The 17,487-nt window shown below is 41.3% G+C and overlaps 1 protein-coding gene across 1 annotated transcript in view; it reads right to left on the minus strand.

The window, feature by feature from the left end:
* Positions 1 to 3,418, minus strand: part of TRIM9 (tripartite motif containing 9) — a 117,727-nt gene extending 114,309 nt beyond the window's left edge. The window contains 1 exon segment of the mRNA XM_010389463.2: positions 2,439 to 3,418. Within this exon segment, the coding sequence (XP_010387765.1) occupies positions 2,439 to 3,260 (822 nt within the window). The 5' untranslated portion in view covers positions 3,261 to 3,418.
* Positions 3,419 to 17,487: the final 14,069 nt, after the last annotated feature.

The following is a 17,487-nucleotide window of genomic DNA, read 5'->3' on the forward strand; positions in this document are numbered from 1 at the left end:
ATCCTCATATTGACTGAAAAAAAATTATGTGTACTTACTATTTTGGAAAAAATGTGCAAAAGATCAGAGAATAAATGGTCTTCTAGCCTACTTACGTCATGTCTCAAGGGTTTTAACATTCTTTTTCGGTAGGTAGGTATCTAAATTTCAACTCAGGCAGCACCAGTGTCTGTCTACTCATAATTTCTATTGCCAATAAAACAAATGATTTAACATTTCAAATTGACAAGGGGCTTGACAGAGATTTAAATGTTTCTTTTGGTCTTAATAGATCAAGGATAGGCTCATCATAAAAAAATAATAATGCTGTGGTTTACCCATTCTAATTAGCTTGTGACTCTAAATTCTTTTTCCAGACAGAGTGATTAGTTTTTTAGTTCCAAGGATACTTTGTAGGGCAATTTAACATGGACTATAATTAGCAGCTTAAAAGTGAAATCAAAATATGAATAAAAAACTGGCTGTGAACTCAAGTTTTGAAAACTTTCGAAATTAAATGTCGTTTTCAAAAATTTAAATTCAGCTGTTCTGAAAACAGTGGTGTGTGCCCAGTTAGGCTTCAATTTGTGCTAAATGAAATCTCCATCAGTACTAATATGATTTAATAGGTTATATGCGAGAATAGAATGACTGTAAACATGGATTATATTCAACTGGGTTAAGGAGTTGAGAAAACTTTCACTGATTGCTGAAAATCAACGACTTTTTTCCTTGCTGTAAACAAAATATCAATGTTCCAGCCTTAACTCCAGGGTTGGCCACTTGCAAAAGCTACCCTTTCTAGTCTCCAAGGTATTTTGGGAGACCAAGCGAGGCCACAGCTGAGGCCTGGGCACCATCTTCACTGCTTTATCTCATCCTTGGGTATGCAACTCAGTGACGTAAAGAAAAGCTCCTTCCAATCATCCTGAATCCCTGCCCTGCACTCCACAGCCCCAACTAAATGGGTCATTTAAAAAAATGAAAAGCAAATTCATGCACATCCCTTCAAGAGTGGTTCCCTTCCTTCTAAGCAGTGTGGGCATATTATAAGGATCTTCCTCATGAGGCTTATTTCGTTTATGTCTGTGTGTGTACAGGCAGCAATAGATAAATACAAAAATAACATAATTAAAATATATAGCATGCCACACAGGGATAAATACTACTGAGGAAACCAAAGCTGAAAGGGAACTAGCGGGTGTCTGGGTGGGTGGCGCTGTAAAGATGATACTTGAGCAAAGAGCTGAAGGATGCAAGTAAGTGACTCATTCGGATGTCAGGTAACTGGGGAAGAGAGCTTCAGGCTGAATGAACACCAAATGCAAAGGCCCTGGGGTGGGGAGGTGCCTGGCGTCACTTGAGGAACAGTAAGAAGCAGTGTGGCTGGAGCAGAGGGAGTAAGTGGAAGGCAATGAGGTCGAGGGGGCCAAAATGGAAAAGAGGTCATGTAGGTCCTCATAGACCATTCCAAGGACAGGCTGAGAAGCGTAGGAACAATTGGAGGGTTTTGAGCAGAGGAGTGGCACGACCTAACATGTTGCTAAAGCCTCTTGGTGTCTAGCCATGTGGAAATATCATCAAAAGAGATTGGAAAGATAAATCTGGTAACAGGTGTCCCAAAGTTTGCACATATTTGCACATATAACTACTGAGAGGAAAGGGGTTGAACTCTGGAGAAGTGGGTGTGTGTGCAGTTGGGAGGAGGTTTCCCTAGGAGATGCACCTTGGCTTCCAGTCCGCGACTGCGCAAATTCCGGTCCTGACCCTCTAGTCCCAGGTTCCAACTCCAGAAGGGTTCCGGCCCAAGTCTGCACGTCGCGTTGCCATAGAGACCGCTGGCTGCCCTCTCCCCTCTGTCTTTTGAGCACGTGGCACCAGGACCTTGCGTTCTCTCCAGCTCCAGAGCCAGGTCTGGCCCACAGCCGGGCTCATTAGTATTCCGCCCGCGGCGTCTCCCCTACCCTCCGCCGTGCCTCACCAGGTCCGCCTACCCAGCAGCGACAGACTCCCGCCGTCCGCGCGACCTCACCGCCCCCACCCCAGTCCCTCCCCGGGAGTTCGCAGCCCGCCCTACCCTCGAGCGTGCCTAGCGGCCCCGGGCACTGGCGCGGCTCTACCCAGCTACGCAGTGCTTTCCAACACACTGGACGCGGCCACTGGCTACAGACCAGCCGTGGAGAGGGGGCGTCCTGCGTCCCGCTCGCAGGCAGCGCGCCCCGAGAGACCCGCCCTAAGGCATCCCGGCAACAACTCTGTGGGGGCATTCAAGTCCCCCGTGCGCCTGTTAAGATTCCCCCATGCCTCCTGCAATGCACCAGACCAGGGAGGTAAACATCGAAGGCATCTGCATTGCGCCCCCACTGGGATGCGCTGTGCGCAAGAGACGGGGACCTTCTGCTGCAAAACCAGATGATCGAAGACGCAGGGAGTTAGGAGTGGGTTTTCTTGGGACTCACCTTATGTAGTTTCCACATGGCCCCCAGAGCCTTGACTTCGTGGCTGGAGTGTTTGCCCTCCTCCAAGCACTGGTAGCACACGGGCATCTTGCACTGCACGCAGTACATGCTGTGGTTCTCCAGCTCGTGGTCTGTGCAGGTGGAGACCTTGCGCGGGCTCAGCCTTCGGCTCACACGACCCTGGGCCGGGGGCACCAGGCGGTGCTTGGCTAGGGGCCCCCGGGGCGGGTGGCAGCGCAGGCGGCACGGATCGCAGTAGAAGACATCGCACTGTTCGCACATGACGGTGGCCTCCTTGGGCGCCTTCTCACAGAGCTGGCACTTGAGGGCCGCAGCTTTGCTCTGTTGGTAGCGGTCAATTACCCCTTCCAGTACGCGATTCTTGGGGAAGCCGCGGAGCCCCCGGTCATCCAGGATGAGGCTGCGGTGACACTGGGGGCAGGTGATACAGGAGTTGCGGGGCACCGGGGCCAGGGCCGGTGACAGATGGGTGGCCGGTGGCGGCATAGCCGGGGGAAACACGCGGACGCCGTTGGGGGACTTCTGGCACGGGGTAGTGGGGGCGCTGGCGAAACCCCCGTAGGAGCCATAGCCGCTGTCCGCCTCGCTGTATAGGCTCATCTTGTCCAGGTCGAGATAGTCATAGTCGGAGACCCCGGAGCCCGAGGCCCGACGGCTCTGGGGGGACTCAGACTCCGGGGTCTGCACCAGGATGTTGCGGGCGCACGCCTGGCACAAATTGTGAGAGCAGGGCAGGATGATGGGCTCCCGATAGAAGGAGCCGCATACCGGGCATTTCAACTCCTCTTCCATCTCCTCCATGGGGACTGGTCTGGGAGGAGGCAGCGACGGCTGCAGCGGGTGCCTGAGCTGGCTAGGTGGCCGACGGGCCCGTCTTGTCCAGCACCCTGGCCAGCGGCGGCGGCGGCGGCGGTGGTGGTGGCGCCTTCCCGCGCAGTGCTGGCACGGACACCCGGAGAGGCGCTAGCTCTGTGAGCCGCTGCCGCGGAGCCGCCGCGCCGCGCGCCAGCCCGGACCGCCCCCTCCTGCCCTCCTAGTCCCGCCCCGGCCCATTGGGCGGCGGGCAAGAGATCGAAGCTCTCATTGGCCACGAGACCCGTCCGTCTCCTCGTCTCCGCAGGCCGCAGGGTGTTCGGTAGAGTCTGAGTATAGGGGAGTCTTCGCTCGCGGTTGCATGATCTCTGGAGGGGGCCGGCGTGCGGAGGCAAGGGGACCGGGAAGGAGGTATTAGGCGGGATGACTCATCCTCGCTCCGCTTCCTTCCGACCTCCGGTGCAGTCTCCCAGGAGCTGGGGCGTGAGAAACCCCTCCCCGCAGCGAGTGGGCTGGCGGAGGGGGCTGGGGCTTCTCGCCAGCGTTTGCGTTTGGCTCCCAGCTCTCTGAGCTCCGCGCCCACCTACCGCGGGCACATGCTGCGCAACACCTAGGACGCCCCTTCTCTTCCGCTGCTGGCAGCCTTCGCAGGCGCCTCACCCGGGCCTAGGCTTCTGCAAGGCAGTGGGGCTTTTCTCCCTCTCAGTAAATCCGCTGACGCCGTGCCCTGGAGCTCCCCCATCCCGGGAGTCTGACGGCGCTGGTGCAAGCCCTGGCGACACTCTTGGCTTCTTTCATCCTGCGTCCCTCGTTTCCTAAAGAGCATGTATAAAGTCTATTTCCTAGTGTCGCCATGAGATTCAACTGGGTAACCGATGGAAATGGTCATTTTATAACACTGCCCTTGTAGAAATTGTCCCATAAACTAGGTTATCTTTTCAACATCTTTAGCTGCAATGAGAACAGTAGGATCATTGTGTGGGGGAATAAAGTCCCCATTGTTTTTTAAAGCCATGTTAATCATACATGTGATGTGATTTATTTTTAAGCTGGCTTTCAACTAGTGGAGACCAGAGCATCCAAAGGTGTATGTACTCTGTTTACAGACACAGATAAAATTTCTTCAGGTATGGTTGGGACATTAGATTCACTTGTAGGATACACTTAATTTATAGGTCTCAAGATAAATTACTTATACTTAATTTAATATAGTATAATTTAATTGAATTGTAATGAAAGTTAATTAATGAGAAAATATTAGAAAGGAGTGTCCTTTTATGGCTTTTGTATGCATTTGACCACAAATCACAATACCCTGGACCAGCAAAGTGAGCAGCTGTTACACTTTGTATGAGTTTGAACTCTGCTTATGATAGTATATCATCTAAGAGATCTTATTAGCAGAAAGTTTATGCTTAGTTCAAAGTAAAGGAGAATCTTAGAGGATGTCTCATGGTGTAATGCAGTGTTGGGTTCACAAAAAAAAAAACAGATTTATAATATAGTCAGTATAGTAAGATTTGGTCTATTATGAAGTCGCTTGAGATGATTTTATTATTAGATCTGTTTGGTTAGGAATTAGCTAAATCAGTCAATCTTAGGAGAGCTCTTAAAATGACTCATTTGTTGAGAGTTCACCCTGTTCCAAACAGGGGGTTTATTTGTTTATATACATTACTTGGTTAAATCCCTATAATTACAAGAAGAGGTAGGCACAATTATTCCCATTTTACAGATAAATAAACTGAGGATATGCAAAGACACTTAAGTACTCAAGGTCAAATATGGTGAGGCTGGGATTGGAACCCAGGCACATGTAAGTTTGTTCCTTTGTTCATTCATTCAACAAGTGCTGAGTTCTACTCTCTTCAAGCTCTGAATGTGATAAGTACACAAAATGCTCTTTTTTAACTTCTGTGATAGTCTGCTTACCTTCCCTGAAAGTTCACTTTTTTTTCCTCTTTTTTTTTTTCATTGAGATTGGAGTCTTGCTGTGTTCCCCAGGCTGGAGTGCAGTGGCACAATCTCGGCCCACTGCCACCTCCATCTCCCAGGTTTAAGCGTTTCTCGTGCCTCAGCCTCCTAAGTAGCTGGGACTACAGGTGTGCACCACCATGCCTGGCTAATTTTTGTATTTTTTTAGTAGAGACAGCGTTTTACTATGTTGGCCAGGCTGGTCTCAAACTCCTGACCTCAAACGATCCACCTGCCTCAGCTTCCTGAAGTGCTGGGATTACAGGTGTGAGCCACCGCGCCCGGCCAAAAGTTTACTATTTTTCTTGAATTCATTTCTTTAAAATATTTTTGAAGGCCTTTGAAGATTTTACCTCATGTTGCACTATTTGGCCATAATGTGCTTTATAGCCTCCCAACGACTTGTTTAAAGGGGAATAAAAATTGAAATGTAATTGATAATATTATATAAATATTATACCATTAAGGGAATATCTTCTGTCTTCCAGCTGGTGATGAGTCCATGCCCTGAAGCACAAGGATTTATAACCCTGTAATTTCATCATTCCTGGGATGACTGCAGATGTTCTCTTTTGTGTAAAGTGCCTAATTATCCTCTGAAACTTCCTATTCACCCAAATTAATGTTCTTTAGCAATGAGAGCAATTACATTTAAAATGCAATAACAGCTTTTGCATTTTTTAAAAAAGATAAATGTTTTTCTTTTTTGATAAATGTTTTTCGATGAAAAATTGAGTTGCTTTCCTATTTGCTTTTGACTACAATACTTGATTATTAACAAAACAGTCTCTGTGAGTCTCAAGAATGAACTCAGAGAAGAAAGGTTTTTCTTTCCACATTCTCTCCTAGAGCAGTCTATCCTTAGTTGTGGGGGAGGCGGGCGGTAAATCAGGGGAAAGGAGCTGATCTTAGGCTCTAACATTTTAAGATTATCTGACATGTATATACACATATTTTATTAACGTATTTGAATAAGGGCCTTGCTGCATGTGGTTTGTAAAAGTGCATCACCTGAAAAGTGATAAATGTGATGTTTCTATTCTCAATAGAAATTCTGAAGAAACTTCTTTTTATGGAATAATTTACCCCATTTAGTTCACTAATATTAAATTTTATACTTGTAATTTTGTACTATTCTTTAATAACATATTTATTTATTGTTGATATTCTTTGGTAATTTTAATTATGTGATTATTATAGTGAATTATGAGCTTTTTCCCATTTAGTACTACTGGAAGATGGCCATATTCAAATTCTGCAGTATTTCTTATTGTAAGTAATATATTACTGATGCTTTGGGAAGGGTAGACTGGAGAATCGGAGAAAATGAAGATTTAATGAATTCTATATGGAGGTAAGAGAGCTGGAGGATAAATCCAGAAGACCTAACTTGTGAATAATAGGAATCTCAGAATGAGGAAATAACACAGGTGGAGGAAAAACCATAGTTGGAAAACATTTCCCTGAACCAAAAAAAGATATAAAATTACAGATTGAAAGGCTTTTAGAATTATAGATGACACTAATGAAAAAAGACCCCATTATATATGGACACAATTCTTAACTCAGAAGGGAAAAAAAAAGATCATTTTACAAGCTCCCAGACAGAAAGAACAGCTTAATTGTAAAGAAAAAAGAATCAGATTGGCATTGGACTTCTTTCTACAACCTTATAGGTGAAAATAATGTGAAACAAATTCTACAGCCTACTAAAAGTAAAAGAAGTCACCCTGTCATAGTCCATTTTTGCTGCTATAACAGAATACCACAGACCGGATAATTTATAAGGAACAGAAATATATTGGTTCATGGTTCTGGAGGCTGGGAAGGCCCAGATCAAGACAGTGGCATCTGGTGAGGGCCTTCTTGTTGCATCATCCCATGGTGGAAGGGCAGAGAGAGGGCAAGATAAGAGGGCAAGAGGGGGCTGAACTTGTCCTTTTATAAGAAACCCACTCCTGCAATAAGAAACCTGTTCCCATGGTAATGGCATTAATCTGCCCATGTGGGTGGCACCCCTGTGACCTGAACACTTCTTAAAGGCCCCAATCCCTGACACCTTCTCACTGGGGATCAAGTTTCTAACACATGAACTTTGGGGGACACAGTCAAACCATAGCACAGCTTCAATAGCCTGCCAAAAGATCATTTGCTTGTCTACTCAAAGAAGAATATTTGCAAGAATTTAAAGAATAGAGCACTCTCAGATTCCGTCTGAGAAAAATACTTGAGAAGACATTTAAATAACAATTAAATCTTAACAGAGTCCTCAGAATGGGTTAGGAGTGAGTGGTGACCTGAAAGCATCCTAAGGACCTGATACTGGGGAGAAAGAAGAAATGAGAAAGGAAAGGTGGGGAATAAAGTGTTTCTGTTGGAGGGATTACTTGGTATCCTTTTTTTCTCACATAATATTAAACCATTACATGTATTATTAGGCCTGGGAAAGGAATATAACTATTCCATGGAAAGTAAAATAGAACTTGCAAATTAACACACATTGGGAAAATATTCTGTGAAACTCTACGACAGTTTTTAAAACCTAAAGGAAAGGGATACTTTCTGGCAAAATTACATTAATTGAATTAATCCCTCAAAGTAGAAAGATTGAATAGACCAACCTCCATAAAAGGGATGTGAAAGATAATTTCAGATTTATCATTAAAAAGGAGAGGATGGTTGCACTGATGAGTTCTAGTTAATTTTTTTAAAACAAGCAACTTTAATGGTATTGAAATAATCAAAACTAAAGAAAAATATGGACTATTTCCCAGTCTACTTGATGAAGTCATCATAACTTTAATAAAAGATGATAATATAGTTAATAGAGAACACAATAAATCAAAAACTATGGTCCAAAAACTAAGTGTTAGATGTAAAAGTGCTAAATAGGATGTTGGCAAATAAATTTCAGATTTGTATAAAAAGATTAACAAACTATGACCAAGTAGGGTTTTTCCTAGGGCTGCAAATATAGTTGAGTGTCAGGAAAACTATCAACAGAATTTATTACATGAAAAATTAAAGGGGAAGAATTTCCTCTTTTGGCCATATGGGAGTAATCTTCCTTCCATCAATGACTAAAAAGCAGGAATAACTATAAGAAACAACCATTGTCAGACACTGGCAGGATGTGTAGGACTTTAATTCCTTGGAGAAGGCAACACAGAGACGAGCCCTACCTTCAGCCAGGATTTCTACCAGATGACAATTTCCAGACTTTGGAATACAGAAGAGGAACCCAAATGAAGCTCACCAGTCTGCCCTAGTCGAAGAGACAGAGAATTTTGGGAAGGCCAAGAGAACTAGAATTTGCAGAGAGTGAAGAGATAGAGTTTCAGGTATCTGTGTGAGGGTTTGCTTGGACTTTTGACTGAACACAGTATGTATAGGGTGAACCTCCACCAGATTGGACAGTAACAACTTCTGAGGAAAGAGCACTTATTGGAATTGTAATACAAACAATTCTAAGAGCACACACAGAACCAGGAATTATTCATATTCCCTTCAGCCAGAATGAAGATAACTCATTGAATGTACAAAAATCAACTGTATCTCTATGTACTAACCATGTACATTGAGCAGTTGATATTAAAAACTGTACCATTTACATTAAGAAAATTAACTCCACAAAATATGTGCAAGATTGCGGCACTGAAAACTATAAAACATTCCAGAGATAAATTAAAGATGACCTCAATAAGTGAAAAGATATACTATATTCAAAAAATGAAAAGATATATATAAATGGAAAGATATACACCCGAGCCCCTGTGGGGTCCCCACCCCAGCAGTGTGAATCTTCTCCCAAGGGGACCCTGAGGTGGGGGCATGCAGCATTCGTAGACCAGGGAGTCCCACACGTGCCCCAGAGACAGCTGTAGCAAACAAGCTGCCCTCCCCATTCCTGACAGCTTGGGCCTCAAGGGTGGCCAGGGGCAGATTTAGCTGTCACAATTCCTGTCAGTCCATTGTTGGGGTCCGCGTGTTTCCTAAACAAAGGAATGAACATACAAGACAACACAAGACAAGACAAACATGGCGGTCGCCCTGAACGACACTCTCTGCTTTATTTTATACAGTCGTTTGTGGAATGTTACCAAGTCACAAGACACGTTGTTTTTCTGACCTTTCCCCGACTTTCTGGATTTTCAAGATGTTTACACATAAACAAGCCCCAAGGGTCTGCCGTTTGCAGCTGGCTCCTTTGTCCTCCCTGCAAACAGGGAAGGAACACCCTGCTTCATTTGCAAGAGCAGAACTTATCGGGAACGCCCTGCTTTGTTTGCAAGAGCAGGACTTATTGGTAACGTCTCGTTTGCCAGCACGTAGTCCTCTATAGTCCATGGCAGCTCCACACTGAAAGCAATATAGATGGAGGTGAAAGTGGAATGTGAGAGGGGCTGCAGCTCACTCCTTCCTCTTCATGTGGGATGGAGGCAGGGGGATCAGCCCTCCTCCTTGCTTCTTACCCACACAGGCCTCCTACCTCTCCTTCAATAAGCAGAAAAATATGCTATATTCAATAAATGTAAATATACACTTAGACTGAATATGGCTAAAATGGTAATTTCCTCCAAATTGATCTATAGATTCAATATGCTTCCAGTGAAAATTTCAGAAGGTTTGTTTTTTGGTGGAAATGGATTCTAAAATGTACATGAATATGCAAAGAAGCTAGAACAGCTAAAACTATTTTGAAAAAAAGATAATACTTGAAAGAGTCATACTAACTGATTTTAAAACTTATTTTGAAGCTGTAACAATTAAGGTATTGTGTTAATGACTTAAGGATTGACACATAGATCAATGAAAAAGAATAGACTCCAGAGATAGACTCACATATCTATAATCAATTAATTTTACATAAAGATTCTAAATAAGCTGTATGGAAACATCTATTGAAATAAAAAATATACCCACTTTTCAATTCACCAATTCCATTGCTAGAAAACTACATTATAAAAAAATCAATATGTAAGAAGACTTGTAGAAAGATGTTTATGTTGTCCCCAAACTAGAAAAAAAATCAACTTCCACTGATAGTGTCATGGTTGAATAGATTATATTGCATCCATGCCATGGACTATGATAAATCCATGAAAAATAATGAATTCATTAGCATTTGATTTAGAGGGATTTCCATCAAATATTGTTATTGGGAAAAATAAGATACATAGGAGGTTATATAAGATAATTTCACTTTTGTTAGGCTGACAGTGCCCCTCCTTAAAGCACCTCTATGTACATATGTTTACATATGATTATATGAAGATATAGAAACTTATTAAAGCATGCTCACCAGGTTGTAAACTATGGTTACCTGGAAACATCAGGGAGTGAATTATAGGTGGAGATGGAGGGGGTCGAGTATAAGCCATTTAAAAGGTGCCAATTTTACTTCCCCAGCATATAGGATATTTTACTTATGTAAATTAACTTTATGAGTGACTACATGTTTCTCTCTCTCTCTCTCTTTCTCTCTCTCACACACACACGTCTATTTTAAAAGAAAAATACCTAGATTTATATATACTGATATATATGGTTATTCTAATACCTTATCAAATGAAAAAGACCAAGTTGCAGGCTAATGTGTGTATTATGATTCTCTTTTGTTAAGAAGCCACCAACCAACCCATCCACCCCTAGATACAAATATATTACTTGAATTTACATGTATGAACAAGGAGAAAGAGGGTGTCACAATACTATGTTGTTAGCACTGCTATGGATTTGGGGTTGGGAATGCAGCAAAAAGGGAGATGATTGGCTTTCTACATCATTGTACATTGTTTTATAACAAGTGTATGTGATTAATGTGTTATAAGTTGAAAAACATCTAATACTTAATTTTTAAATAGATTTTCGACTTAATTTCTGAAGGACTGTGAGCACTTCTACTTTGGGATTCCCATTCTTCTATCTAATCTTCATGGTTACACACTGGAATTCTGAAGCCCCTCTTATGTTTCTAATCTTTTATGTTGGAATTCTACTTTATGTGTGCTATTATAGTGTTAATCTGATTCATATCATTTGCTCTGTCCTTCTTAGAAATCGTAGCTACTTTCTTCTTAAGCCTCCCAATATAGTCCCAATGCCATTGTTCCCTATATTGTTCTCTGGATCTGTCTTCCTGGTGAATTTCTCTACATTCTGTAAGTTTTAAAATATTTTTCCCTGCCTTTAAGATGAAGATAATTTGCCAGAAAAATACATTTTTTTGGTAGAATCTCTTTTCTTTAGGTAGTTAGTAAATGTTTCCCCAGGCTCTTCTGTAATGTTTAAGTCTTAAAGTCAGAAGTCATTCACACCACAATTTCTTTTAAATGTAATGGTTACTGCTTTGGGTAATGCTGGAAGACTCTGAGTATAGACATTCTACTCTTAGGATTTTGAAATTGGGAAATTGAAAGACTAAGTATGTTAGTTGGAGGGCTAGGCAAAAAGGTAATGAGGTACTAGAAGCCAAATTAGCCAATGTGGTTATATGGAAGCTAGTTTCAAGGTGTGGTAGAATTAGTAGCGCTTAGCAGTATCTTGGTGTTTTTTCCTTCCTCGACATGTGGGAGACTATACATCCTCACTCTTTGTTATTAGGCAAGACCTTGTGACCAGTTCTGGCCAAAGAAATGTGTGCCGAAGTGATAAGTGTTACTTTTAAACCAAATCAGAAAATAGTTCCTGCACAATGTTGTGGAGAATGTACTGAGATTTTGTTTCACCACAAGATCAAAGCTGCTTGGACAGCTGAATCTCCACATGGAAAGCAGTCATCAGAATCTCTGAGTCACTGCTTGGAGAACAACAGAGGAGAAATTAACTTTGGTTGTGAAGGTATGAGGGATCAGTATTGCTGTAGTATAGCATAGCCTAACCTGACTAAAACGGTAGTAAAGAGATGAGGACTAAGTTCTGATTTTTTATCTTGCCCAAATTTCTGTATAAGGAGTCTGGGGAATCATGCCCTACAAACCATAAATTCTCATCAGATGAGTTTTATTTAACCCTGTATATCGTGACTTACTTTTCAATCTGATCCTGGCGTAACAAGGAAGAAAATAAAAATGTTTTACCCAAACTATATTTCCTTGCCATACCATGAAATTGCCCTGCAAAGTCCCTTGTGGGAAAAATCCACATTCTATAGAGAATCTCCTTTCCCCTTTGTTTTCCTTCTTTCCTTTCCAGATCCAGGAGATAATCAACTAAGAGCCAAGCACCCTTTTAAGTCTGATAAGAAACATTTTACAACCTGCTTTCTCTGAAGTCTGCTATCTGAGAGCTTCCTCTGCACAATAAAACTTGTCTCCACAATCCTTTATGGAACATAACCTGAACATTTCCTTTCTATTGATCCCAGGTCTTCAGATAAACTCAGTCAATTGTCAACCAGAAAATGTTTAAATTTACCTATAGCCTGGAAGCACCCTGCTTTGAGTTGTCCTGCCTTTCTGAATCAGACCAATGTATTTCTTAAATGTATTTGATTGATGTCTCATGCCTTCCTAAAATGTATAAAACCAAGCTGCACCCTGACCACCTTGGGCACACGTTCTCAGGACCTCCTGAGAGCTGTGTCACGGGCCATTGTCACTCATATTTGGCTCAGAATAAATCTCTTCAAATATTTTACAGAGTTTGACTGTTTTTGTCAACAGAGATGCATGGAAGAAATAGGCAGAGACAAGTCATGAGTGTGTCCCTCGTAGAAGACACAGTAGCTACATTGCTTCTTAATGGTTTATTAGTTTCAATTCCCATTAGGCCTGGCATTACCTTGGTTTCTGTAGTTGTATGCCCATGAATCTATTAGTATCTTTACAATAACCTTAACTTTTCTTGGTTAGCTTAAGTTTGCCTTTTTTCCTTGCAATCAAAACACCCAAATCAAATTACGTAGCTAGTCATATTTTAACCGCTTAACATATTCAGATCTCCATTGTGCCAGATGCTATTGGTGCCTTGTCCAGATTTCCTTAGCATGTACTTCTTCACACTGAAGGCCACTTAGTGCAAAAATCCTATGAGTCTTGGAGGGATTTTCCTAGCTAAGAGAGCAAGCTCAGCCCACACACCGGTCAAGTCAGAAGATCCAGGGAGTTAATCCTGTTGGAAGTAGCCTAACTGTATTAGGCCATTCTTGTACTGCTATAAAGAAATACCTGAGACTAGGTAATATATAAAGAGAAGGGGTTTAATTGGCTTATGGTTTTGCAGGCTCTATAAGCATAGTGTCAGCATCTGCTTTGCTTCCAAGGAGGCATCAGGGAGCTTTCGCTCATGGTGGAAGGTGAAATGCAGCAGGCACATCATGTGGCCAGAGTTGGAGTAAGAGAGAGGGAAGGGGGAGGTGCCATACATTTTTAAACAACCAGATCTCACATGAATTCACTTATCACCAAGAAGATGGTGCTAAGCCATTCATGAGAAAGCTGCTCCCATGATCCAGTCACCTCCCACCAGGCCCTCCAATACTGGGGATTACAATTCAACATGAGATGTAGAGAGGACAATATCCAAACTATATCACAAACTAATTATACTGGATAGGTGATGGTTTGAGGGGATAAATACCTAGATTCTTTGTCTCTTGAGTGAGATATTTTTGAGATATGTTCCACATTGTCTTCCAGAACAATGAACTCATGTCTGCCATGAACTCAAAGTGGCTTGCCCCAAGTGCCACTAGTTGCCCACAGTGGCTTGAAAACTCACTCTTTATTAGCCACCTTCTCCTTTTTTTGTACTTCGCTTCTTTAATGGTCTTATTTAGGATTATCCTCAAATGAAATGTTTACACTTTAATTCATGTCTCAGGGTATACTTCTTGCAGAAATCCAAACGAATAAACTATTGATTGTGGGCATAGATAGGCCATGAAGAGAAGCTTCATCTCATGGAGTTGTCATTTCTTCATCTATTTTTCGTGATGTTCTATCCAGTCTTCCTTTTGTATTAGTTATTTTGCTTTCATGATGATACCACCACTATGCTTTGATTATATTTTTCAGAGTGCCAATTTCTTCCATTTTCTTCTGATCTGATAGAAGCCTAAATGGTCATTTGTAATTTGGTACTCTTCATTCTACTCACTCTGATATATACATTTCTGTGCTTCTTTTGACTAATTTTGTTTACATCTGTCTTGGCCTCGGGGATCTGTGCTTTAGAGATCATTATAGAATGGAGTCAAGGATTGTGCCTATCAGAGTCCATTAGTCAGGCTTTACCCTTGGCATGAATGAAGACACAAATTAATATATAATTCATACATTTATGGTTGGTCTATAAAAATTTAATTATCATCAACAACAAACTCTTGGAATGAGTAGTTGATTATGGTAACATTGCAGGATACAAGGTTAATATACAAAAGTCAATTGCTTTCCCATGCACTGGCAATGAACAACTGAACAACTGGAGGTCGAAATTAAAAACCCACCACCATTTACATTAGCAGCAAAAAAAGAAAGAAGGAAAAAGAAAACAAGGAGAAGGAGGAGAAGGAAGAAGAAGAAAGAAGAAAGAAAGAAGGAAGAAGGAGGAGAAGGAGAAGGAGAAAAAAAGAAAAGGAAGGAAGGAGAAAGAAAAGAGAAAAGAAAAGAAAAGAAGGAGAAGGAAGAGGAGGAGAAGAAGGAGGAGGAAGAGGTGGAGGAAGCGGCGGCCAGGTGTGGTGGTACACGCCTGTAGTCCCAGCACTTTGGAAGGCTGAAGTGGGCAGATCACTTGAATCCAGAAGTTCAAGACTAGCCTGGGAAATGTGGCGAAACCTTGTCTCTACAAAAATACAAAAAGTTAGCTAGATGTGGTGGTGTTTAGTCCCAGCTACTTGGGAGGCAAAGGTGGGAGGTTGGCTTGAGCCTAGGAAGCAGAGGTTGCAATGAGCTGAGATTGTACCACTGCATTCCAGCCTGGGTGACAGAGTGAAACCCTGTCTTACAAAAAAGAAAAAAGGATGACAAGGAAGGAGGAGAAGGAGAAATACTTATGTATGAATCTAACAAGATATACATGAGATCTATATGAGGAAAACCAAAACCTTTGATGAAAGTAGTCAAAAATATTGAAGTAAATGGAGAAATGTTCCATGTTCATGGATAGGATGACTCAATAGCATTAAGATATTTGTTCTTTCCAACTTGATCTATAGATTCAATGCAATCACGACCAAAATCCCAGCAAGTTGTTTTGTGGGTATCAACAAATGGGTTCTAAAGTTTATATGGAAAGTTAACACAGAATAGTCAACAAAATGTTGAAGAACTGACAGAGTTGGAGAACTGACACTACCGACTTCAAGACCTACTACCAAGCTACAGTAATCAAGACCATGTAGTATTGGCAATGAATAGACAAGTCAATCCATGGAAAAGAATAGAGAGTCTAAAAATAGACCCACACAAATAGAATCAACAGATTTTTTACAAAGAAGCAGTCAGCTCAATGAAGAAAAGACAGTCTTTTCAGTAATTGATGATGGAACAGCTAGATATTCAATGCAAAAAAAAAAAAAATGAATACAGACAGACTTTACACATTTCACAAGAGTTAACTCAAAATGGATCATAGATCTAAATACAAAATGCGGAACTCTAAAATTTCTAGAGGACAATGTAGGAGAAAATCTTGGTGACCTTAGCTTTGGTGATGAGTTTTTACATATAACAGCAAAAGCATGACCCATGAAGAAACTTTGATAAGCAGGACTTCATTAAAATAAAAACTTCTGCTTTTTGAAAGACACTGTTATGAGAATGAAAAGACAAACCACAGACTGAGAGGAAATATTTGTAAAACTCATATCCAATAAAGGACTTACTTCCAAAAATACAGAAGGGACTCTAAAAAATTAGAAAAAAATAAAAATGGGCAAAAGATCTTAATGGAAATACCATAAAAAATAAATAATATATTTTCATATGCTTAGCAATATATGTCATTAAGAAACTGCAAATTAAAACAACAGTGAAGTACCACAACACACCTATTAGAATGGTTAAAATCCCAAACATTGACAACTCCAATTGCTGGTCTAGCAATTATGCTCCTTGATATTTACTCAAATGAGTTGAAAACCTATATCCACACAAAAAGCTGCACATAAATTGTTCTTGTCCATTTTGGGCTGCTGTAATCAAATACCATAAACTGGGTAGCTTATAAACAAGAAAAATTCATTTCTCACAGTTCTTGAAGCTGGGAAGTCAAAGTCCAAGATCAGGGGTGCCTGTCTATTTGGTGACTGGTGAGAGTCTGCTTTCTGGCTGACAACATGTTCTAGCTGTGTTCTCACATGGTAGAAGGGGTAAACAAGGTCTCTAGTGGTCTCTCTCTTTTTTTTTTTTTTTTTTTTTTTTTTTGAGACAGAGTTTTGCTCTTGTTACCCAGGCTGGAGTGCAGTGGCACAATCTCGGCTCACTGCAACCTCCACCTCCTGGGTTCAAGCCATTCTCCTGCCTCAGGCTCCTGAGTAGTTGGGATTACAGGCACCTGTCACCATGCCCAAGACAGGATTTTGCCATGTTGGGCAGGCTGGTCTCGAACTCCTGACCTCAGGTGATCCACCCACCTCGGCCTCCCAAAGTGCTGAGATTACAGGCGTGAGCCACCGTGCCTGGCCTTAGCCTTTCCTTTTATGAGTTGTATGAGGCCCTGGGTAACTTGCCTTGCCTCCCTAGGCCTCAGTTTATCCTTCTATAAGATGGGGATAAACATGGTTTCCTTTTCTTGGATTTGTTAGGAAAAGCTGGAATTAATGCATATAAAGTTTGTGTAGCTAAAGTCTTGTCAATATTGTAAATCTTGTTTCAAAAATCCAACTCTTAGTTTTGTTGATTTTTATATTGTTTTTCTATTCTCTATATTGTTTATATATGTTCCAATATTTATTATTTCTTTCCTTCTGCTAACTTTGGGTTTAGTTTCCTCTTCTTTTTCTAGTTCTTTGAGATGTAATGTTAGGCTTTTGATTTGAGCTCATTTTTCTTTTTTAATGTAGGATTTTTCTATTAGTAATTTTCTATTACTAATTGTTGCATCCAGTAAGTTTTGGCATGTTGTGTTTTTATCATTTGTCTAAAATTATTTTCTAATTTTCTTTGTGATTTATTATTTGACTCACTGGTTGTTCAAGAGTGTGTTGTTTAATTTCAAGTTATTTGTGAAATTTTCAGTTTTCCTTTTGCTATTATTTCTAGTTTGATGAAAATAGATATGGTAGTTGGAAAAGATACTT

The sequence above is a fragment of the Rhinopithecus roxellana genome, chromosome 5 (assembly GCF_007565055.1).
Source record: "Rhinopithecus roxellana isolate Shanxi Qingling chromosome 5, ASM756505v1, whole genome shotgun sequence".
Lineage (NCBI taxonomy): Eukaryota > Metazoa > Chordata > Mammalia > Primates > Cercopithecidae > Rhinopithecus > Rhinopithecus roxellana.